This window comes from Thrips palmi, unplaced genomic scaffold, assembly GCF_012932325.1.
Source record: "Thrips palmi isolate BJ-2018 unplaced genomic scaffold, TpBJ-2018v1 HiC_scaffold_18, whole genome shotgun sequence".
Lineage (NCBI taxonomy): Eukaryota > Metazoa > Arthropoda > Insecta > Thysanoptera > Thripidae > Thrips > Thrips palmi.
The window spans coordinates 20,037,891-20,059,858 of record NW_023144627.1 but is presented as its reverse complement, the minus strand read 5'-3'; the positions used below and the strand labels follow the sequence as shown (position 1 = coordinate 20,059,858).

The 21,968-nt window shown below is 61.7% G+C and overlaps 1 protein-coding gene across 1 annotated transcript; it reads left to right on the top strand.

Annotated features, from left to right (window-relative positions):
• Window positions 1–489: 489 nt before the first annotated feature.
• LOC117644771 (uncharacterized GMC-type oxidoreductase Mb1310-like) lies at window positions 490–16,376 on the top strand. The gene is made up of 9 exons (XM_034384387.1): window positions 490–609; window positions 6,125–6,198; window positions 6,475–6,649; window positions 6,886–7,071; window positions 7,316–7,480; window positions 7,546–7,653; window positions 9,377–9,773; window positions 15,394–15,512; window positions 15,933–16,376. Exons 1-9 carry the CDS (start codon window positions 490–492, stop codon window positions 16,374–16,376), a joined length of 1,788 nt encoding a protein of 595 aa, XP_034240278.1.
• The last annotated feature ends 5,592 nt before the right edge of the window (window positions 16,377–21,968 follow it).

Genomic DNA, 21,968 nt, shown 5'->3' with positions numbered 1-21,968 from the left:
CCTCGGCGTCCGCTACGTCACCGTTATGTAAGGGCCCTTTCCGAGAACGCCTTCTAGAACTTTTCAATGTTTGGCGCGCCACCCGTCTTGCAGGTGCTCTAGACAAATACCCAAACACACTTGCCATTATGTAAAGACACGTGCCAATAACCAAACACACTCGCCCATGACCGAACGCAGTAGCCAAAGTAACCAGTAACCTAAAGCAATAACGAATCACCAAAAGCAACAGCCATGAACCAAAATAAATAAACAACAATGAAAAAAACAATGACCAATAATCAAAATAAATAACCAATAATCGAAACAAACAACCAATAATTAAAATAAATAACCAATAACAGTGACCAAAACTAAATACTTTTGGCTGAAAAGGAACTTGTCTCTGTGCCAATTAATTTGAAACATCCAATTGGCCTCATGGGCGGGAAAAACAAGAAAGGAAAACAAGAATATTTTTCATTTCGAAAAAAAAAAAAACTTGGTATGATGCGGGTATTTGAACATGAGTCGCGGAACTTGGACTCTGAGAGGCTTGTCTGCTTGGCCGGCAATCAGCACGCCGAGCACGCCTGCTGCAACGTGACGCCCTCTCATCATGCTCCTCGAGTACTTGGAGTACCTCACGTTGATTGTGGCGGCACGACGAGCATCCATCAACCAATACGCCACTCTGCTCCACTTTCTCGCGCCCAAATTCCACTTGCCATTTTTTTTCGAACCGCTGATTACTCTGAGATTTTAAGACGTCGATGAAAGTTCAATGATTGTTGTCGTCTTTTTACTGTCTTCTTTCCTGGCTCTACTGCTGCGCGTCTTCCTCATTTCCTCTTTCTCTCGTTGAATTTTTTTTTTTCAAAAAGCGACTTGAAAGGTGACTGTTCTGTGAAAAGCGTGCTAAACTTTGGCCACGGAGTTGTTGCTTCGAGTTGCGCTCCGAGATTCCGAGACGCCGGCGTGGAAATGTTTTGTATTGCGTGGCAGCCGGGGCGGAGGGCGGCGGAGCGGCAGAGCGGCAGCCTCGGGTCCCCCGCCAGAGGCAGCCAGAGGGGATGCTGTTTCCGAGCCCCGCCACCCTCGCCGCGCCCGCTCAGCCCGCTCCGCCTCCGTCTCTCTCGCACCGCACCGGGCCGCGCCGCGAGTGCGAGAGAGACCGCACGGAGTCAGCAGCCAGACGGTTGCGGGAGTATTGACCTTGCTTGACCCTGAACTTGCCCGCGGCGCAGCGTCGCGCAGCGTGCAGCGCTCGCTCCGTGGCGCCCCCTGGCGGCCGGACCGCCAAGTCAACCCCCGTCGCCTGGTTCGCCGCCCCGCCGCCCAGGGGGCGCGACGCGGCGCCCGGAGACGCGAGCCACGCCGAGCCACGCAGAGCCACGCCATGGAGAGCGCCGAGACTCTTCTCCAGAAAGAATAACAGCTGTTGCGCTCTTCCAGCAGAGGGACGGCTGTTGCGCGTTCCGCGGCGGGCCCTCTTTCTCTCCCTCTCTCTCTCTCTCTCTCTCTCTCTCTCTCTCTCTCTCTCTCTCTCTCTCTCTCTCTCTCTCTCTCTCTCTCTCAAGCACGGCGGAGTGTGGAGTTCCGCGGAGCCCCGTTGGACTGTCAGACTGCGGAATGCAGTCATGCAGTCATGCGCCATGACGCATGCTGCTGTACAGTGTGGTGGCAGCCCCCCCGGCCAACCCTCAGGGGGACCATGGCGGAGAGTGAAGACGATGGTCTCCCCACTCTCTTGGTCAGCGTGGGCTGCCTTTGGGGGTACTCTTTAGGGGCACCCTTTGGGTATGCCATGCGGCCAAGTCGCACAGTGGGCCAGAAGACTGGTGGAGGCAGGCAAAAACTCTACACGCGTTTTGGTCGCCTCCACCGGTCTTCTGGCCCACTGCACCTCGTTTGTGCGCGTGTACATGACTAACAGTGTACCCGTCTCGGGCGAGGGCCGGGCTGTCTCAGCAGCGCAGCCATGCGGTGGAAACCATCGGGCTGGTGTGTGCGTTGTGGAGGAGGAGAAGGGGAAGGGGGGAGGAGATCGATTGCAAATAGAGTGCCACCTCAATGGTGCCTCTAATCACTCTGATGAGCTGTTTAGGCACGGAGAGAGACAGAGACAGGCACGCTGCTGCGCGCTTCGTTGCGCTGGGTCAGCCCGGCAGACAGGCATCCTGCACACTGCCGAGTCCGGCGGGCTTGCCTGCCGTCACGGCGTCCGCCGCGGCAGCAGCGCTCCGTCGCACAGTGGGCCAGAAGACCGGTGGAGGTGGACCAAGCGCTTGACGCGTTTTGAGCTCCAGAGTCGCTGAACAAGACTCGAACCGAACGTGTGACCCCATCAATGGATTCCTCGTTCGGAGAGCAATCCATTGGTGGGGTCACACGTGCGGTTCGAGGCCCGGTTAGCGACTCTGGAGATCGCGAGTTCGAAAAGCCACTGCCGCTCTAGTTTTCTCCTCTCCGCCTCATTGGGTCCCTCAGGCGCCGCTCGAACCTACAACCCTGTTTGCTGAACCAGTTTGCTCTCCAACGTGCATGCCGTCATCATGCACGGGCGGCGTGACATGCACTCGGCGCTGTTGGCTCCCCCCCCCCTCTCGCCGCTTATCTCCCCCGCCCCTTCTCTCTGCCCCCTTCCTCTCCCGCTTCTCTCTCCCTCTCCCTGCTGGCGTAAGGTGAGTGATGGTGTTTCTGCCCCCAGGTTTATCACGGCGGTCACTGAGGTACGTTGGCTTAATGCCTGGGCCCCACCGCGCCAGCAACAGGAAAATGGGGAGCTCTGTGTGTGCGCGTGTGTGTATGTGTGCGTGCGTGTGTGTAGGTGTGCATGTGTGCGTGCGTGTGTGTAGCGGTGTGCATGTGTGCGTGCGTTCGCCTCCGTCGGCAGGGCCCTCTCCTGGACATGCGAAGGGGCCACCATTACCATGTCAAAAGCGACGAGCGCACGTGCATCAGGAACAGGGACAGACGGACGGACAGACAGACAGACAGACAGACAGACAGACAGACAGACAGACAGACAGACAGACAGACAGACAGACAGACAGACAGACAGACAGACTGACAGGGACGGACTGCGAAAGAGGGCGGCGTCTCCCTGGCGAGCCGCCCCGCCGTCGTCGTCTTGGTGGCCGTGAAGGCTGCCGCGACGACCGAGGGCTTGGCGGGGCGGCGCGGCGGCGGTCCGGGGGGACGGCCCGGGCGTTGTCTAAGCCGGACGCTTCTTGGCTTTGATCCCCAGGTCCTTGCGGAGGCCCGGCAGCGCGAGGAGCCCAGGGCAGGGTCGGCCGTCCGCTCATCGCGACGAGGGCCTGGACGGCGCTCGGACCGTCTTGCGCCGACAAATTGCTCTGCGAAGGTTGAAAACTGTGCGGCGGGTTGGGGGGCGGGGCGGTGGCGTCTAAACACTGCCACCCCCTCCCCCCGCTCGCGCGCCGCGTAAATTTCGCCGCGAATACCTCCCCCCCTCCCCCTCCGCCTCCACCAGCAACGCCCGGCTACGCCAGTCGCGGAACCGAGAAAAAGTTTTAACGGCTTTGTGAACCCTTTGCTTTCTGGCCGGGCTGCGCCGGGCTGCGTCTTGGCGGCCTGCAGCTCTGCTGGACTCTCCAGCGCGCCGGGTCGGGCGCGGCGGGGGAAGGGGGAAGGGGGGGTGTTTGATTGCTTGAGCAACTCGTGGTACGTCCGCGTTGCCATAACAACAAGGGGGAGAGGGGTCCGGCGGCCTGGAGTCGCCTGGAGTCCGGAGTCCGGAGGGAGCGACGGGCGAATCCGCAAAGTTTCCACATTATTATCAGTGGGTGGTTCTTTTGTCTTACCTCCCCCGCTCTCTCTCTCTCTCTCTCTCTCTCTCTCTCTCTCTCTCTCTCTCTCTCTCTCTCTCTCTCTCTCTCTCTCTCTCTCTCCCTTCCTCGTGATGCATCTGCGCGACTCCGACCAGGGATAAGGCTGTGGGTGAAGCGCTGGACACGATGGAGTCTGCTGCAAGCGTCTGGGAGCTCCAGGGCTGCCGCCTGTTTGCACCCCCACCCCCCGTCGTCCAGCCACCCCTCACTGCATCCGGTGTTGGATTGCACAGACAAGCAGGCGCACAGTGGGCCAGAAGACTGGTGGAGGTGGCCAAAACTCTAGACGCGTTTTGAGCTCCAGAGTCGCTAAATAGGACTCGAATCGAACCTGCGACCCCACCAATGGGTTCCTTATTCGGAGAGCAATCCATTGGTGGGGTCACACGTTCGGTTCGAGTCCCATTTAGCGACTCTGGAGCTCAAAGCGCGTCTAGAGTTTTGTCCGCCTCCACCGGTCTTCTGGCCCACTGTGAGGCGGACAGACAGAAACACACACACTGCTGGGAAATAAATCGACTGTATCGGTTTCCCCGTTCTTTTCTTCGCGGTGCCTCCAAACCATTTCCCGGTAATCTGCGCTACCGAGTGTCTGCGGGCTTGCCCGGACGTATCGGGAAGATGCATTCTCTCTCACTCACACACGCGCACTCTCGCACACGCAGACACCTGTTCGCGTGCCGGTGGCGCAGTCCAGCCCGGCGGCCGCGTAGTACGGCCGCGGTCGCCGTCCAGTCCCCGCGCCGCGCTGAATCGCGGGTTCGAATCTGTCTGCCGGCGAAACTTTTCGCCGAGGGACGCGCGGACCGCACGGGGCAAGCGGTTAAAGTGTCCGTGAGCCGGTTAAGTGTGACAAACTGTGCCGCCGCGTGTGTGTGTCTGTGTGCGTGAATGGTGCCCCTGTGTGCGTGACTGTGCGTGTGCACCATGAGGGGGCGTCTGCTTCGCCTGCTCGCCCTGCTCGCCCTGCAGTGCGGCGCCGTGCTCAATTTTTCATACGGCCCTCTGGTCGGCGCCAGGGCGGCCGGGGCCGGGGCCGCTACGCCCGCGCCGGCCGACGGCCTGTCCTATCTCAGTTTTAAAAGCTATCTGGAGAGTCTGCAGCGAGCCCGCCACTCGCCCCAGGGCCCCCGGGGCCCCCGGGGCCGGTATGTGGTACCCGGCGACCCGGCCGCCCCGCGCCAAGCCCCGCGCCCGGGGGACGAACACCAGACGACGACCTCGCCGACGACGACGGCCTTGAGTGCCCCGACCGCGCAGCGCCGAGAGAGGCAGCCGTTTGAACCACCGGCGGCGTGGGAGGCCGTCGACGTGACCTCCCGGACACAGTCCCGGAGGGAGGGACGGCAGCGGGCGTTGGGGGAGGTCACGGAGTACACCACCGTGTCCGACGAGGACGGCGAGGAGGCAGAAGACGAGGAAGACGACGACGAGGGCCTCGACGACGAGGGCGGCAGTGGCGGCGGCTTGGCGGCGGCCACGCAAGTGCCCCACGCCGACCACGACGTCGACGAGGGTGACTGCGAGGACTGCCTGGACCACGAGGATAGCGGTGGCGCCGGGGTCGCGGCGGCCATGCAAGTGCACCACGCCGACCACGACGTCGACGAGGACGACGACGGCCTCGACGATGGCCAGGACGCCGTCGTGAAGGGGTTGGCGGCGGAGACGCCGAGCCAAAAAGCAGAGGATGTTGACGAGGAGGAAGACCTCGAGGCCGTAGTTGATGGCGACGACCAGGAAGACGAGGCGACGCCGCGCTACGAGGATGACGTCAGCGACGGGGAGCGCCAAGACAACGACGGGGGCGTTGTAGAAGCCAATGGGCGGACAGTTGAGGCAGGTGTTGGGCCCGCCACGTCGCCGAAGTTGGCGGGGGCCTCGGCGGGGGCCTCGGCGGGGGCCTCGGCGGGGACGGGGCGCGGGCTGCTGGACTGGGCGCGGCGCAGGCCCAGGGCGTGGGACTTCGTGGTGGTGGGTGGCGGCGCGGCAGGGGCGGCCTTGGCGAGCCGCCTCTCCGAGGAGCCCTCCTGGACCGTGTTGCTGGTGGAGGCTGGCGGGGAGGAGGAGCGCAGCAGCAAGGTACGCGGCCAGGCCACGCCGAGGCCACGCGGTCAAGGGCGCCGCCACACCGTTACAAACAAAACGGCCAACTTTTAATTCGCGGCGTCCTTGGACCCCTGGACCTCCAGCGGCGTGGCCGAGGCGTTGCCGCGCGCAAACTTGCATGCCGAGCCGAGAGAGAACACGACGGGAAATTAGTTTGTAATTGTTTTTGTTGTTTTTTGCAGGTGCCTTTCCACGTGGCCGACGTGCTGACGCAGCGGCGCGGCCAGGTGTGGGCCTACTCCAGCGAGCCCCACAAGTGCGTCCTCCATTATTCACAGTGTAACAGACGGCCGCGTTATTTACTGCCGCGCCTGGAGTCGCTCCGTCGCTCTGTCTCTGTCGCACCCGCGTCGGACGCCCTGTGGGTGCGACAGAGACAGACTGAGACTGACTAGTTGGAATCAGCAAGGCTCCTTCGGCAGCGGGAGAGAAAAATGTGTGCCTCTGGGCCATGGGCTGACACTACAGCCTGCCTAGCTCGTCTATTAGGCCAGGTCTCCCCGACATGCCCTTGCCCTTGTCCTGCTCGCAGGGGCTCTTGTCGCGGGCTGCGCCGCGGGCGCTGCCCCGCGCCCCGCGGCCGGGTGCTGGGCGGCTCCACCGGCGTGGGGTACATGCTGCGCACCAGGCCGCCGTTCGCCGACTTCCGGCGGTGGGTCGCCGCCGGGAACGAGGGCTGGGGCCAGACGCTGCGCTACTTCAAGAAGGTGGGCCAGAAGGCCGCTCGAGGCGGCCAAAACTCTAGACGCGCGTTGAGCTCCCGAGTCGCTAAATGGGACTTGAACCGAACGTGTGACCTCCCTGTTCGGAGAGCAATCCACTGGTGGGGTCACACGTTCGGTTCAAGTCCCATTTAGCGACTCTGGAGCTCAAAACGCGTCTAGAGTTTTGGCCGCCTCCACCGGTCTTCTGGCCCACTGTGCGTCACCCTGACCGTTCCCAGGCCGAGGACCAGCTCTCCGCCGACCGCTGGCCGGGCTTCACGCAAGCCACGGGCGGCCCGGTGCCCGTCTCGGACCCGCCGTACTCCAGCGGGCTGTCCAGGGCCTTCCTGGAGGCCGCCGCCTGGCTGGGCTACCGCGTGCACCACGGCGAGAACGGCACCGTCAGCGGCTTCTCCAGGCTGCAGGTGGGTGGCTCTGTCGCCAGTGGGCCAGAAGACCGGTGGAGGCGGCCAAAACTCCAGACGCGTTTTGAGCTCCAGAGTCGCTAAATGGGGCTCGACGAACCGAACGTGTGACCCCACTAATGGATTCCTCGTTCGGAGAGCAATCCAGTGGTGGGGTCACACGTTCGGTTCGAGTCCTGTTAAGCGACTCTGGAGCTCAAAGCGCGTCTAGAGGCAGCCTCACGACGCTCTTGTCGTCCTGCAGACCACAATGCGCGACGGCAGCCGCTTCAGCGCGGCCGAGGCCTACCTGCCCGAGGCGGTCCGCGGCCGCCCCAACCTGCGCGTCGAGACGGGGAGCGTTGTGACGAGGGTCTTGTGGCGGGGCAACGCGCGCGCCGCCGGCGTGGAGGTTCGAACCGCGGACAAGGTGAGCTCTCTCTCTCCTTCTATCCCTCGGCCCTCCCCCAAACTGACTCACAGCGTTGTCGGCAGGCCCTTCTGCAGTACCGCGTGCGCAAGGAGGTGATCCTGGCCGCTGGCGCCGTCAACTCCCCCCAGATCCTGATGCTGTCCGGCATCGGCCCCGAGCAGCACCTGCAGGTATGCTTGTTCCTGTTCCTCTCCTTCGCCTGGTCGGCCGCCCCGCCGTGCCGTCCTCTCATCTCGGCCGGGCGAACAATGGGCGCCGTTTGCTTGCACGCCAGCCCACGGTGGGCCAGAAGACCTGCGGAGGCGGCCAAAACCCCGGACGCGTTTTGAGCTCGAGTCGCTAAATGGGACTCGAACCGAACGTGTGACCCCACCAATGGGTTGCTCTCCGAACGAGGAATCCATTTGTGGGGTCACACGCTCGGTTCGAGTCCCATTTAGCGACTCTGGAGCTCAAAACGCGTCTGTAGTTTTGTCCGCCTCCACCGGTCTTCTGGCCCACTATGCAGCCCCTCGCAGCCCCGCGGCACAATGCGGCCCGGCCCCTTGTGTTGAAAGATTTTCATTAGTATTATTATTTTCCCAATTTTCCGCGCCGCAAGGAGCGCGGCCCATTCTATCGCGCGTAATTGGGTATTGATCGCGATAGAGGCGCGGATAGACTGCGCGCGGATAGAGGGCTTTCAAGAAAACTTTCCTTTCTCGCGCCTGCCGCGGCCAGCCGGGATAACATGCACACCACTCTTTTTTTTCTCCCCGCCCATAGGGCTGTGCGATATCCACTTCTCGGTATCGCGATACGATATTGACCTTATATCGAACTAAGGGTCGATATGTCGCACCACGACACATATCGAGTAATATCGAAGAATATAGTGATATCGAGGGAATCGAGATCGATAAATATCGCGATATCTAGGCATATCGAGCGAAATATCGCAAGATATCGAGTCGATAACGCATATCGTGAGGCGAGTGATATCGTGATATCGCGATATATCGAGCCCTCGATATATCGATGTGCTTCAAAAACAAATATCGGACCCCTCGATATCAGGATGATATCGTATCGACCTCGATATATCGAGGTATCGCACAGCCCTACCCGCCCAAGTTTTCTCCAGGGCATCCGACGCAAAATTGATTTGCGAGATGAAAGGTGGCGGTGGCGGTGGAATCCGAGCGAGTTTTGTTTTTCGACGCTAGTGTCGGCAAATCACGCCGTCGACACTTTGCGAATTTTAAAACTCGTGAAAAAGAACTTTTATCAAAACTTGCGTCCGCTGTTTTTGCCGATGGCGCGCGGCGGAGCTGCACGCCTCTCCTCAAGGTTCCGCTCCTTAACGAGGCAGAGGCAGGCGCAGCCCAAGGCGCAGACCAAGGCGCAGACGCCTCGGCAGCCAGAACAAAGTTCCGAGGCTCAAACTTCGGACCGCCACTGCTGCGGAGCGAGCACGGCGCAGACAAGTCGCCTGCAGTTGCTGCAGTGAGGATTGATTTGAAGAAGCAGTCCTGCCGTGCGAGGGGCCAAGGGGAGGAGTGCAGGGCGCTGCACAGTGGGCCAGAAGACCGGTGGGGGCGGCCAAAACCCCGGACGCGTTTTGAGCTCCAGAGTCGCTCAATGGGACTCGAACCGAACGGGTGACCCCACCAATGGATTGCTCTCCGAACGAGGAGTCCATTGGTGGGGTCACACGTTCGGTTTGAATCCTGCTTAGCGACTCTGGAGCTCAAAACGCGTCTGGAGTTTTGTCCGCCTCCTCGAGTCTTCTGGCCCACTGTGCGGGAGAAGTGGAGGGCTCTGCAGGGGGCAGTCTGCTCTGCCGAGTTCCCAACAGGGAGGCAAGTGCTTTGTTGTTGCTGCTGTTTATAAGATGTATTTGGTTCGACGCAGAGCCTGGGCATCCCCGTGCTGAGGAACCTGTCCGTGGGGCTGAACCTGCAGGACCACGTGGGCGTCGGCGGGCTGGTGTGGACGCTGGAGGACGCGGACGAGACGCTGTCCCTGGTGGACGCCAAGGTGCGCACGGCGGCCAACACGTGGCGGTGGCTGCGGCACGGCGCCGGCCCGCTCACGGCACTGCTGGGCGGCGAGGCGGCGGGCTTCTTCAGCTCGGGGCACAACCCCGAGGGTGACGCCGAGGACGGCCCCGACGTCGCCCTGCTGTTCACGCCCACGTCGCCGGCCTCGGTGCCCGGCCTCGCCGCGGTGCACGGCCTCGGCGCCGTGCTCTACGACACCGTGTTCGCGCCGCTGGAGGGCAACCAGACCTTCACCATCACGCCCATGGGTGAGTACCGCCTCAGTGGGCCAGAAGACGGCGCAGGCGGCCAAAACTCTAGACGCGTTTTGAGCTCCAGAGTCGCTCAATGGGACTAGAACCGAACGTGTTCGGGTGTCCGACCTGTCCAAATTTCACTTGCCCGTGAATCGGCTGAAAACTTTGTCCGACCTCCGTTTTGTCCGACCCACTTACACCGCCACGCGGTCAGGCTGCAGCTAGAGAGCAACTCGGCGGCGCTCAATTGATCTAAACACCCGCGGCTCACTCTCTATGTCAATCAAGACTGGATGCAGGACAATCCAAAGACATTTTAACACAAAATGTATTCAGAGTAACAGAAGTAAAATGAACACTATAAAGGAAATTTCAGCGAAAGAGGGCACCCCGGCGAACCGGCCCTCTTCCCCGCTGGCTTGGTGAGCCAGTGGTTCCCCCATCTCATCACAGGAGCAACCTCAGAGTTAAACCGCAGTGGCCCCGTCATTGGTCACGTCATCTGTGATGTGGAGGAGTCCTCTCATAGTAGGCCAGGCTGCCACCTTTCCCAGTAGTCGGGTTTCGTTCCCGGCCCCCTTCCCACTCAGGGGCCATGCTACTGGTACTCAGGAGTCTGCGTCACCCTGCCCAGCAGCGGAACCACTGGGCTATGAGAGGCACACTGCACGCCGCCCGATTTTGTATACTTGAACCGCCTTCTTGCGATGCAAGCTTGGTCAAAATATTCTTTGAGGTGCTGGGTATCGAACCCCGGACCCCACAGTCGGGACCTGACGCCTCTGCGCTCTCGGCCACCACGGCCCATGGGTGACAATGTGCGAAGGGGAGGATTTGAAGCCGCTGGTCCGAACCGTGTAGTCAGACAAAAAGAGCGGCAAGCTAGTATTCGATCGCTCGATCCGAGTATGGGATTCAGAGATCTCAACACCTTCGGCCACCGTGGCTCGCCGGGTGAGCCGAGTGGCGCAACGGGTCCAAACCGCACCGGGAAAGCCACTCCCAAAATGTAAAGAATTGTTGGGAGTCGAACCCTAGCCCCTGCGCGTGATCATGATTTCCTCGGGATGCCACAGTGTGAATCCAGTAGTGGGACTTACGACATACTGGATAGAAACAGCGGCGGCAGAGCGCGCAGATGCGTTGACCCGCATTCTCAAGGGCTAGGGTTCGACTCCCAACAATTCTTTACATTTTAGGAGTGGCTTTCCCGGTGCGGTTTGGGCCCGCTGCGCCACTCGGCTTACCCGGCGAGCCACGGTGGCCGAAGGTGTTGAGATCCCTGAATCCTATACTCGGATCGAGCGATCGAATACTAGCTTGCCGCTCTTTTTGTCTGACTACACGGTTCGGACCAGCGGCTTCAAATCCTCCCCTTCGCACATCGTCACCCATGGGCCGTGGTGGCCGAGAGCGCAGAGGCGTCAGGTCCCGACTGTGGGGTCCGGGGTTCGATACCCAGCACCTCAAAGAATATTTTGACCAAGCTTGCATCGCAAGAAGGCGGTTCAAGTATACAAAATCGGGCGGCGTGCAGTGTGCCTCTCATAGCCCAGTGGTTCCGCTGCTGGGCAGGGTGACGCAGACTCCTGAGTACCAGTAGCATGGCCCCTGAGTGGGAAGGGGGCCGGGAACGAAACCCGACTACTGGGAAAGGTGGCAGCCTGGCCTACTATGAGAGGACTCCTCCACATCACAGATGACGTGACCAATGACGGGGCCACTGCGGTTTAACTCTGAGGTTGCTCCTGTGATGAGATGGGGGAACCACTGGCTCACCAAGCCAGCGGGGAAGAGGGCCGGTTCGCCGGGGTGCCCTCTTTCGCTGAAATTTTCTTTATAGAGTTGATTTTACTTCTGTTACTCTGAATTCATTTTGTGTTAAAATGTCTTTGGATTGTCCTGCATCCAGTCTTGATTGACATAGAGAGTCAGCCGCGGGTGTTTAGATCCTGTTCAGCGACTCTGAAGCTCAAAACGCGTCTAGAGTTACGGCCGCCTCCACCAGTCTTCTGGCCCACTGGGCGCCGTGCAGAGCAGAACCGAGTCCCGGCGGTTCCGACCTTCCGGCCGGCTGTGTCGCCGAGAGTGCTTGCGTCAGCCATCGTCGTGGATGACGGTCCCCGGGACGCCGACGCAGAGCGGGGGCGCGGACGGAGCCCCCCTGGGGTAGGCGACGCGCAGGCCGCGCCGGCGAGCGGGTTGCCTACGCGCCGCATGGCAGGCGGGCGCCGAGACTGGGCCTCGGAGGCGGGGGTCTCGGGGGCGGGGGTCTCGGGGGCGGGGGTCTCGGAGGCGGGGGTCTCGGAGGCGGGGGTCTCGGGGGCGGGGGTCTCGGAGGCGGGGGTCTCGGAGGCGGGGGTCTCGGGGGCGGGGGTCTCGGAGGCGGGGGGTCTCGGGGGCGGGGGCCTCGGAGGCGGGGGTCTCGGGGGCGGGGTCTCGGAGGCGGGGGTCTCGGGGGCGGGGGTCTCGGGGGCGGGGCTGGCGGCGGAAAGGGTGTCAAGGCGTCCGTCGATGCAGACCGTCGCCTTGGCAACGCGAGGCGCGACTGGCGCGAGGCGAGGGCAGCGCGGCAGCGCAAAAAGGGCAAGGTTGCTGAAATTCCCCGAGACGAGCGTCTGGAAATAATTTGCGTTCCCGCTGACGGGCCGTGGCTTTGGGGCTGATCTCCCCGCCGCCGCGGTCAAGGCCCTCCCCTCCCACCTGCCCCCCCCCCCCCCCCCCCCGCCTGCGTAACCCTGAGACGGCTTCTCTCGCTCCGCTTTTACCCGTCGTCATATTATTCCTCTCTCTCTCGCACGACAAAGCTGCGGGATTTGCGTCCTAGTTCCCTGTTTTGAAATTTGTCGGCGTGAGTTCCGTTCCAACTTGCCTGCCGCGGGCTTGCCGACGGCGAAGGTCAGTCCTCAGAGCGGAGGCCTCGAATTTACGTCCGAGTGCGTAGGAGCGTGAGTTAGCTTCGGCTCCACTGGGCTCGGCTCGGCTCGGCGCGCTTCCCTTGCGGAGTGAAGCCAGGCGTTACCTGTGGAGTTACTTACCGCCAGTAAATGGACAAATTAACTCTGCGTTGGCGGTTGGTCTTTCCAGGGGGCGGGGAGGGGGAAGGGGAGGGGGAAGGCTCCTGATACCGTAATCCCGTGGCTTTGCTGATGCCTGGAAGAAGGCCAGACCGCTGCGCGCTGAAACGCCAGCTTGTCATGTTTCTCCGCAACCCTGTCCGGACTTCTGCCCCCACCCCGCTACGCCCGCTACACTGGACATCTCCGCGGAGCCCCCGGCATTCAAATCGAGTTAGTCGGAAACACTGGCCGGAATTCATCGCGTCCGTCCGCGGTTTAACTTGTTTGCAACTTGTTTGGTTTGAACCGTGGACGCGACTTCCGCCGCCGCACAGTGGGCCAGAAGGCCGGCGGAGGCGGCCAAAACTCTAGACGCGTTTTGAGCTCCAGAGTCGCTGAATGGGACTCGAACCGAACGTGTGACCCCACCAATGGATTCCTCGTTCGGAGAGCAATCCATTGGTGGGGTCACACGTTCGGTTCTAGGCCCATTTAGGGACTCTGGAGCTCAAAACGCGTCTAGGGTTTTGGCCGCCCCCACCGGTCTTCTGGCCCACTGTGCGCCGGGAGGACGCAGAATGGACCACCCACAGTGCAGCGCCGCTGGGAAGGACGCAGCAGGCAACTTGTCATTTTTTCTTCAAAAAAGATTGCGACTTACCGCGGTTGCAACTAAAAATACTGCTCTTGGAAACACACCAAGTAACATTGCAAGACGCCTGCTCCACAACTCGGTGTAAATCCGCCCAATTTCGCGCCAAATCCAATCAATCTGGCAAAGTTTAAATTCGGCGCGAACCGTTCCCATAGGGTACTTTCGTAGATCCCTGAACCGGAAGCACACAGACGCCATCTTGGCGGAAGTAGATCCAAACTTGACATGGGAAAGAGACGTTCGTCAAAGGTATCGGCCACACTTGAACATAAACAGTCGTTTGATACTTGTTTGCAGTGCATATGTGTTTCGCGAGCAATATTTGTACAGCTCGGCTATAGTTTTGGATCCGAAGAGAGGTTAGTTTCCGGCCAATTCGGCGTCTGCTGGTCTGCTTGCTTCCGGTTCAGGATTCTACGAAAGTACCCTATTGTGACGCCGCGTTGTGTGGCGGTGTGTCTCACTCGCTCTCGCGCCAATGTATGCCCGTCACGCTTTAGTAGACTTGTAACTAGAGCCCCCCCCCCTCCCCCTTTCCTCCGCACGCCGCCATTCGCCGCCCCCGCATTCTGTCGTAAACCATTAAGAGCCCTCAAAGTTTCCTGCGCCACTGCCTGGCCGGGCCGTGTCGAGCCGCGCCGCGCGTCGCGCCGTGTGTTTTGGAGATGTAGCAAGGCGCAATAAAAGGCGCCCGTGCTGCCAACGTTACAACGCGATTCACGGTGGGCCAGAAGACCGGTGGGGGCGGCCGAAACTCTGGACGCGTTTTGAGCTCCAGAGTCGCTAAATTGGTCGCGAAGTCGGTATCTCGGTTTGTCTAAGTTGGGCAAAAAGCAGAGTTAAGGCTAGGTTACGTTGCGACTTCTTGAAAAATTGCTCTTGATTAGAGCTTGGGCTGCCGCAGAGAAACTGGCCGAAAAATGATGTCGGGCGCTTTGACCAGGTTAATCAAATCAGGTTGGGCTGCCACTCTTTCTTTGTTTTTCCCGCGTTTCCCGCCGATGCCTCCGCATGGTGACGGCTCACTCGAGCCGGCCCCATTACCGAGGCAATCTCCCCAAATTTATGGACGTTCGGCGAACATTCCGCTCAACGACACCATTCGGGATGCAGGCGGGCAGGCAGGCCGGCAGGCGGGCAGGTACACCCCTTGGCTGGCTGCCGCCCCGCCAGGTAGTTCCAGGTAGTTCCACGGTTCCGGACACGGTCTAGACGACGAGCAGGCCGAGCGATCGTCATCGCCCTATTGCCTCCCCGGAAGTGGGGCGTGAAACGGCCGAAGCTCGGAATGAGTTCTCGTCGGGAAGGAACACACCGGAAGTGGAGACCTCACCAGTACACTGCGGCAGTGTTGCCACACACGTATACACAAAATCTCACAAGTGTCGTTGCCAACCTCAGCCTGCCTGGCAGCGTCTCGCGTGTACTTTGCCGGAGAGGCAGGCTGAGGTTGGCAACCCTGGCGATGCACCGTGGGAATTTTCGCCCAGTGGCGTGGCAGCACTGCAGTGTACTGGCGGCCAGGCGGCTCCAGCCTGCTCCAGCCTCCAGGGCGATGCTGGGCGGAACAGGGCGCTAAGCGCATGGCTCCATTATGGGGTCGTCGGGCCGGTCCAGGCCGGTCCACTGGGAGGGAGAGGCCAAGTCAATCCGGAGCCCCGAGCTGGGGGAAATCTGCCGTCATCAGCCAGGTGAGCCGGGGCCGGATCCTTCGCCCAGGCCTGGGTTCAAATCCTGGCTGGCTATCTTCCTAGATATTTTTTTTCCAGACGCGGCACATTAGGTAGGGCATGAAAAATGTCCGAACCAATGACTACTTACCTGGACTTACAGTGATGGGTTGACACTGCTGGACGCTGAAGTCAACAAATTTCTCCACGCCTGCTGGTACGTGTTTGATGTGTTTTTCGACTTGCAGTGCTGCGGCCCGCGTCGCGCGGCAGAGTGCTGCTCCGCTCCAAGGACCCCATGGCCGCGCCCCTGCTGCAGCCCGGCTTCCTGACGCACGCGCGCGACGTGGCCGTGGCGCTGGAGGGCGTGCGCGTGGCGCTGCACCTCGGCGACAGCCCGCCGCTGCGGCGGCACGGCGCGCGCCTCGTGAGCACACCCACGCCGGGCTGCGAGGAGCACGCCTTCGCCACCACGGCCTACTGGGAGTGCCAGCTCAAGACGTACACCGTGCTGGGCCACAACATGGTGAGTCCGCAGCGGGCAAAACTCTCAACGCGTTTTGAGCTCCAAAGTCGCTAAACAGGGCTCGAACCGGACGTGGGGTCACACGTTCGGTTCGAGTCCCATTCAGCGACTCTGCAGCTCAAAACGCGTCCGGGGTTTTGGCCGCCTCCACCGGTCTTCTGGGCCACTGTGCGGTACCCTTGGACCGCGCCTGCCCCGAATCCGGACCCAGTCCTTTGTGTGCGCTGGGTGGTGACTGGCCCGGACTGCCCCCTGTTGCAGGTCGGCACGTGCAAGATGGGCGTGGACGCGGACAGTGTGGTGGACGCCCGCTTGCGGGTGCGCGGCACGTCCGGGCTGAGGGTCGCCGACGCGTCCGTCGTGCCCGCCGCGCCCGCCTCCCTGCTCGAGGCCGTCGTCACCATGGTGGCCGAGATGGCGGCGGACCTCATCAAGCAGGACTGGGGGGCGTACCGCACGCCGCCGCCCCCGGGCTTCCCGCCGCCGCCCGCCCCCGACCCCTTCCTCGGCACCACCCCCGCCCCCGCCCCCAGCACGACTTCATCCTCGGTACCCGTGGCGCCTGTTCAAACACCCTCGGCGCCGCGCGGCCAGCAGGGACGTCCTGGAGGGTCCACCAGCAGCCCCAACAACACCACCGTCAAGGACGCGTCCTCTGGGCGCCCCGCCGTCGGCGCGGTGGACTACCGGGAGCCCCGGGAGTAGCCTCGCCGCGATAGGCTGAGGTTGGCAACCCCTTCGGTGCGTCGCGGGAATTTTCGCCTGCTCGTGTGGCAACACTGCCGCGAATGCGGGCATTACACCGCACGCGCCGCAGCCACGCCGCGACACTACGAGACAATTACTGAAATTGCCTGAAAGCCACTCCAGCAGGCGCGGCGCAGCGGCGCGGCGGCGCGGCCTGGCGCCCGTTGCCGTTTTATTTCAATGCCCCACGGGAAGTCCGGCAGTGGCCAGGCCGAGTGCCGCGCCGCCCTGCCGCCCCCAAACGGTTCGAGTTGACCAAACTTGTCCGTGGCGCGGCGCAGCGCTGCGCCGCGCACAGTGGGCCAGAAGACCGGTGGAGGCGGCCAAAACTCCAGACGCGTTTTGAGCTCCAGAGTCGCTGAATGGGCCTCGAACCGAACGTGTGACCCCACCAATGGATTGCTCTCCGAACGAGGAATCCATTGGTGGGGTCACACGTTCGGTTCGAGTCCCATTTAGCGACTCTGGAGCTCAAAACGCGTCCGGGATTTTGTCCGCCCCCACCGGTCTTCTGGCCCACTGCCCACTGTGCGCGGCGCGGCGCGGCCGTGTCGCGCGGACCCCGACAACAGTTTGGCCGGCCGGAAAGAGACGACATCGCTTTCGCACTCTCTCGGCTTGTCGCCGAGTTGGAACGAGTACGCGGCCAATTAAACCCGACCATTGCGCTTCCAGAGGCGATTGCTTTCTCCTACACTCCTCATTACTTCCTTCTTCCTTTGCAAGAAAGTGGAACAACAACAACAACAACAACAACACCATTTTCACGAGTCTAGACCTGGCTGGAGCCAAGGGTACACTCTGTCTCTCCGACTCTGTCTACTCACCCCTCTCTTCCCCCTCCATCTCTCTCTCTCTCTCTCTCTCTCTCTCTCTCTCTCTCTCACTCTCTCACTCTCTCTCTCTCTCTCTCTCTCTCTCTCTCTCTCTCTCTCTCTCTCTCTCTCACTCTCTCTCTCTCTCTCTCTCTATCTCTGCAGGTGAGGAAGAAAGGCGAAGCTGTTAGGCGCATCGGTGCCAAGACGAACACCGGGGCGAGGCCGGGGTCGCTGTCGGCGGGACATGCCTCCGTCCGTCTCTCTCGCACCCACGGCGCGTCGCGCGGGGCGCAGCGCGTGCGAGAGAGACGGAGCGGCTAATGAAGCGGGCGATTACAGAGCCACCCTCCTGCTAACAGCTGCCGCGCAGCGCGCCGCACCTTCCCTTGAAATATGATCTACTTAACTCGGCCTGGTCGTATTCATTTGGAGGCAGCAAAAAAGGCGTGCGGGGGCGCCCCGCCCCGCCCCGCCCGCCCCGCCCCGCCCCGCCCCGCCCCGCCCCGCCCCGCCCCGCCCCGCCCCGCCCCGCCCCGCCCCACCCCCCTCGCGTCCTCAGCGTGGAGGTACACTGGTCGACGGGAACGCCAGGCCCTCCCCCCCCCTCCCTTCGGCCCCGGGCGCTTGATGAACGAGTAGCGATTAAATCACAACATCGCAATATCTCGAAGAGCAGAGAGCACGGGACGCTTTGCACAATTTGCCCCGACGTTCCGTTGAGTCAGCGTCGCGTGTCGGCCAGCCGGTCGGCCCAGCGATTATTGGTGCGGATGCCCAAACCTGACTCGACACAAACGGGGTGTCTATCAGTCGGCCTGCCTCTCAGAAGGCCCACGCATATTTCTACTCGACTTTCAACGTCCATGAATTTGAAACATAAACTGATCCACCTCGCACAAATTTCTCGAAATGCAACAAAAATAGGACATGCGTGTCTGAACGCTGGGGTGGGCAAACGGGCACTTTTTCATGAGCTCGAGGCGGCCGTAAAACTGCCTGCAAAAAAAAAAAAAAAAAACAAGCTTGCGCGTGCCAGAGGTGCCAACGCAGCAAAACAAACAAATAAAAACAAAAATACGTTTCCTCGGCGTAATCTTAACGACGTTGGCACCCCTGCCTTCCGAAGGCTGCCAAAGGCGCACGCAGAATGCCGCAGAATGCCGTGGTGACGAGGCGGCGGGGGCGGCCCCCCTCGCCACAGTGTAGTGCGCAGACGGTCCCCCCAGTCGCCGACAGTCACCGAAACACAGTGGGCCAGAAGACCGGTGGATGCGGACAAAACTCTAGACCCGTTTTGAGCTCCAGAGTCGCTAAATGGGACTCGAACCGAACGTGTGACCCCACCAATGGATTCCTAGTTCGGAGAGCAATCCATTGGTGGGGTCACACGTTGGGTTCGAGCCCTATTTAGAGACTCTGGATCTCAAAACGCGTCTAGAATTTTGTCCGCCTCCACCGGTCTTCCGGCCCACTGTGTGACAGTCACCGACAGTCAGTCAGGGCCGAAAGAATAACGGCTGGGAAGCCTGCAGCTGGAAGAAACGGGGCGGGGTGGGGTGGGCCGGGGCGGGGCTGCAACGGGGTCACAAAGACCAGCGCAGATTAGGTTTAATTATTTACCCTCCGCGTCACCGCGAGGACAAAGTGCCTCCGACGGAAGGCTTCACTGGTAAACTGGAGCGCACTTTTACGCCTTTCTTCAAGCGTAGTGCTCCGTTCCACCCCTCTTGGGCCTGTCCGGACGCGTTTTGAGCGCCAGAGTCGCTAAACAGGACTCGAACCGAGCGTGTGACCCAACCAATGGATTTCTCGTCCGGAGAGCAATCCATTGGTGGGGTCACACGTTCGGTTCGAGTCCCATTTAGCGACTCTGGCGCTCAAAACGCATCCGGGATTTGGACCGCCTCCGCCGGTCTTCTGGCCCGCTGTGGAGTGTGTGTGAGTACGTGTCCGGTAGGCAACCCGCCGCGCAAGGGGGCGGCGCACAAAGGAAGGCGTCCCCTGAATATTGGAAGCCGTCCAGGGAGGTGAGTTCTTTCACTCTCCGGACCGTCGGCACATCGGCCCGCCCCCGGCCGCCCCCGGGTCGCCCCCGGGCCGCCCCCGAGGCTGCGCGTGGAATTGATGGGGCCATCCCTTATCTTGGGGCCGCGGGGCGGCGGGCCGAGGAGGCCAAGCAGGCCGAGCAGGCCGTCACCCCGGCCGCGCGCTCCGCCGCCCCCGCCGCCCCGCCGCCCCGCATCCGTCAGACGCCAGCCCATGACGCCGTCAATCTGCCGAGTCGTCACTCTGTCTCTCTCGCACCTTCACGGGGTGACCCACGAGTGCGAGAGAGACACAGCGACAGGCACAGAGACACAGGCTACCTGCGGCATCGTGTGGCTAAGCGTCGAAAGGGTTGCCAACCTCCGCGGCAACTTCCCGATACACAGTGGGTCTCCGCCAGGAGACCGGCGGAGGCGGCCAAAAATTCAGACGCGTTTTGAGCTCCAGAGTCGCCAAACGGGACTCGAACCCAACGTGTGACCCCACCAATGGATTCCTCGTTCGGAGAGCAATCCATTGGTGGGGTCACACGCTCGGTTCGAGTCCCATTTAGCGACTCTGGAGCTCCAAACGCGTCCTGCAGGCTGCAGGACCAGCTGGCAGGAGCAGCTTCAGGCTTCTGGGCGGGCGTCGACTGAGAGTCAGTCTTGCCGGCCTGCACGGCCTGCACGAGGGCGTGCTGAACGTCGTGGACCTCGCCGGCCCCGCCATGAATATTGTGATGCTCCCCGGAGTGGCGTACCGACCCTTTGCGTTACCAAGTTTGATGGGGCCGTGCCGCGCCCAGGATGCCCAGGCCGGAAGTGGTGCAAATCCAGGCCGCCGGGTCGCCGGTTCCGAGTTCCGGGTAGCTCCGGAATTCGGTCGGTGTTGGCCTTGGACCGCAGGCCGCCGCTCTGCGCCCGGACGTGTTCAGAATCGGACGCGTTGGTATAGCCCTTACGCCCGCCTTACGTTAGGTCAGCTTTGGGAATCACGTAACAAGTGGGCCACCCCATCCAAAGTGGGCCAGAAGACCGGCGCCGGCGGCCAAAACTCTAGACGCGTTTTGAGCTCCAGAGTCGCTGAATGGGGCTCGAACCGAACGTGTGACCCCACCAATGGATTCCTCGTTCGGAGAGCAATCCATTGGTGAGGTCACACGTTCGGTTCGAGTCCCAATTAGCGACTCTGGAGCTCAAAACGCGTCTAGAGTTTTGGCCGCCTCCACCGCTCTTCTTGCCCACTGTGGGGGGGGGGGGGGGGGGGGGCGCCCCATCCTCGCTGACGCACTCCGCCGCCACCACGGCGCGCGCTTTGGAAATTCGCCTTGATGGTGGTGGTGATGGTGAAGGGAGTACGGCGCGTTAATCACCCCCCGAGTAGGCCAGGAACAGTTTTCCCCCGGGAGTCTACACAGGACGCCTCTCACGGTCGTGTTCCGCGTGCCCCCTCCCCTCCCCCTCCCCCTTCCCCGGGACGGCAAGGACGGCGTGGTGGTGCTGCGAGGGCTGCCAGGCAGGCGGGTCGGGGGCTCGGCCCACCGCGGCGTCCCCTGGGACAGCATCGCCCCTGACAACAGCCACTGCACCTTACACTGGAACCCCTGCCCCCCAAAGCCGCGTGCCCCCGTCTGCCCCCAAGCTGGCCGCAGACCAGCGCGGCGACGACGCGGCGACACTGCTAAAGCAGCAGGATGGCCAACACGGCGAACAGGTCGCGCACAGTGGGCCAGAAGACCGGTGGAGGCGGACATAACCGCGGACGCGTTTTGAGCTCCAGAGTCGCTAAATGGGACTCGGACCGAACGTGTGACCCCACCGATGGACTCCTCGTTCGGAGAGCAATCCATTGGTGGGGTCACACGTTCGGTGAGCCCCATTTAGCGACTCTGGAGCTCAAAACGCGCGTCCAGAGTTTTAGCTGCCTCCACCGGTTTTCTGGCCCACTGTGCGACGGCGCCAAGTTTGTCGCACACACTTTCCTTGTAGAATTTTCGTGCGCCGTCTCTCACAATCTGCGCATGCGATTTAGCGAACAAACTTGTGCGAGTGTGTCGTGCTGCGGCGAGAAGCTACCTCCACCACACTGCAAGGCCTGCAAGACCCTCTCCAGCCTGGACGAGCTTCCTGAGGGCCTTTGTGGATGAGACCGTGTCCCCGGCCATTTCCAGCCCTTCCCACGTGAACTACATAAGTAAGGGCCCTGGGCCCTCCGCCTCGCCCCAACGCCTCCACTCCCGCGACCCGATGGCCTTTCAGCGCCTGCGGTCGAGGCGTTGATGCACTCGGGAAGGACTTATTCTGCCGTTAGAACCTCCTAAATGTTACACGGAGCACGCAAAAAAAAAATTTAGGTGAGGCCGGAGTCGAACCACGAACCTGCGGCTCCGGAAACCGGTGCGCTAGTGCGCTCGGCTACAGCGTCTTCCTGAAACGATGCTGCAAGCACGCGTGCGGGCGACGCGTAATCACGCCCCGTTTGACTGACGTTTGGGAGTGGGGGTGGCGACGCGCCTCAAGCCGGGAGCTTTAGGGGGCGAATCGCGTGACGCCTTCCGTCTCCCTCGCACTCGTCGGCCGTCCGCGTGGAGCGACAAGGACAGAGCGACACGAAATGACGTTACGTGAAAACGTGGACGCGCATGGCGAAGGTGCGCGTCTCATATTCATATCTCTGAGTTTGTGTCGGCCGGGCGGGGCGGGGC

Coding starts and splice junctions, on each gene's coding strand:
- LOC117644771 (XM_034384387.1), top strand. CDS start 490: ATGCGGGTATTTGAACATGAGTCGCGGAACTTGGACTCTGAGAGGCTT. Junction 610..6,124: donor CCTCTCATCATGCTCCTCGA/GTACTTGGAGTA, acceptor TGTTTTTTGCAG/GTGCCTTTCCACGTGGCCGA. Junction 9,774..15,393: donor CTTCACCATCACGCCCATGG/GTGAGTACCGCC, acceptor TTCGACTTGCAG/TGCTGCGGCCCGCGTCGCGC.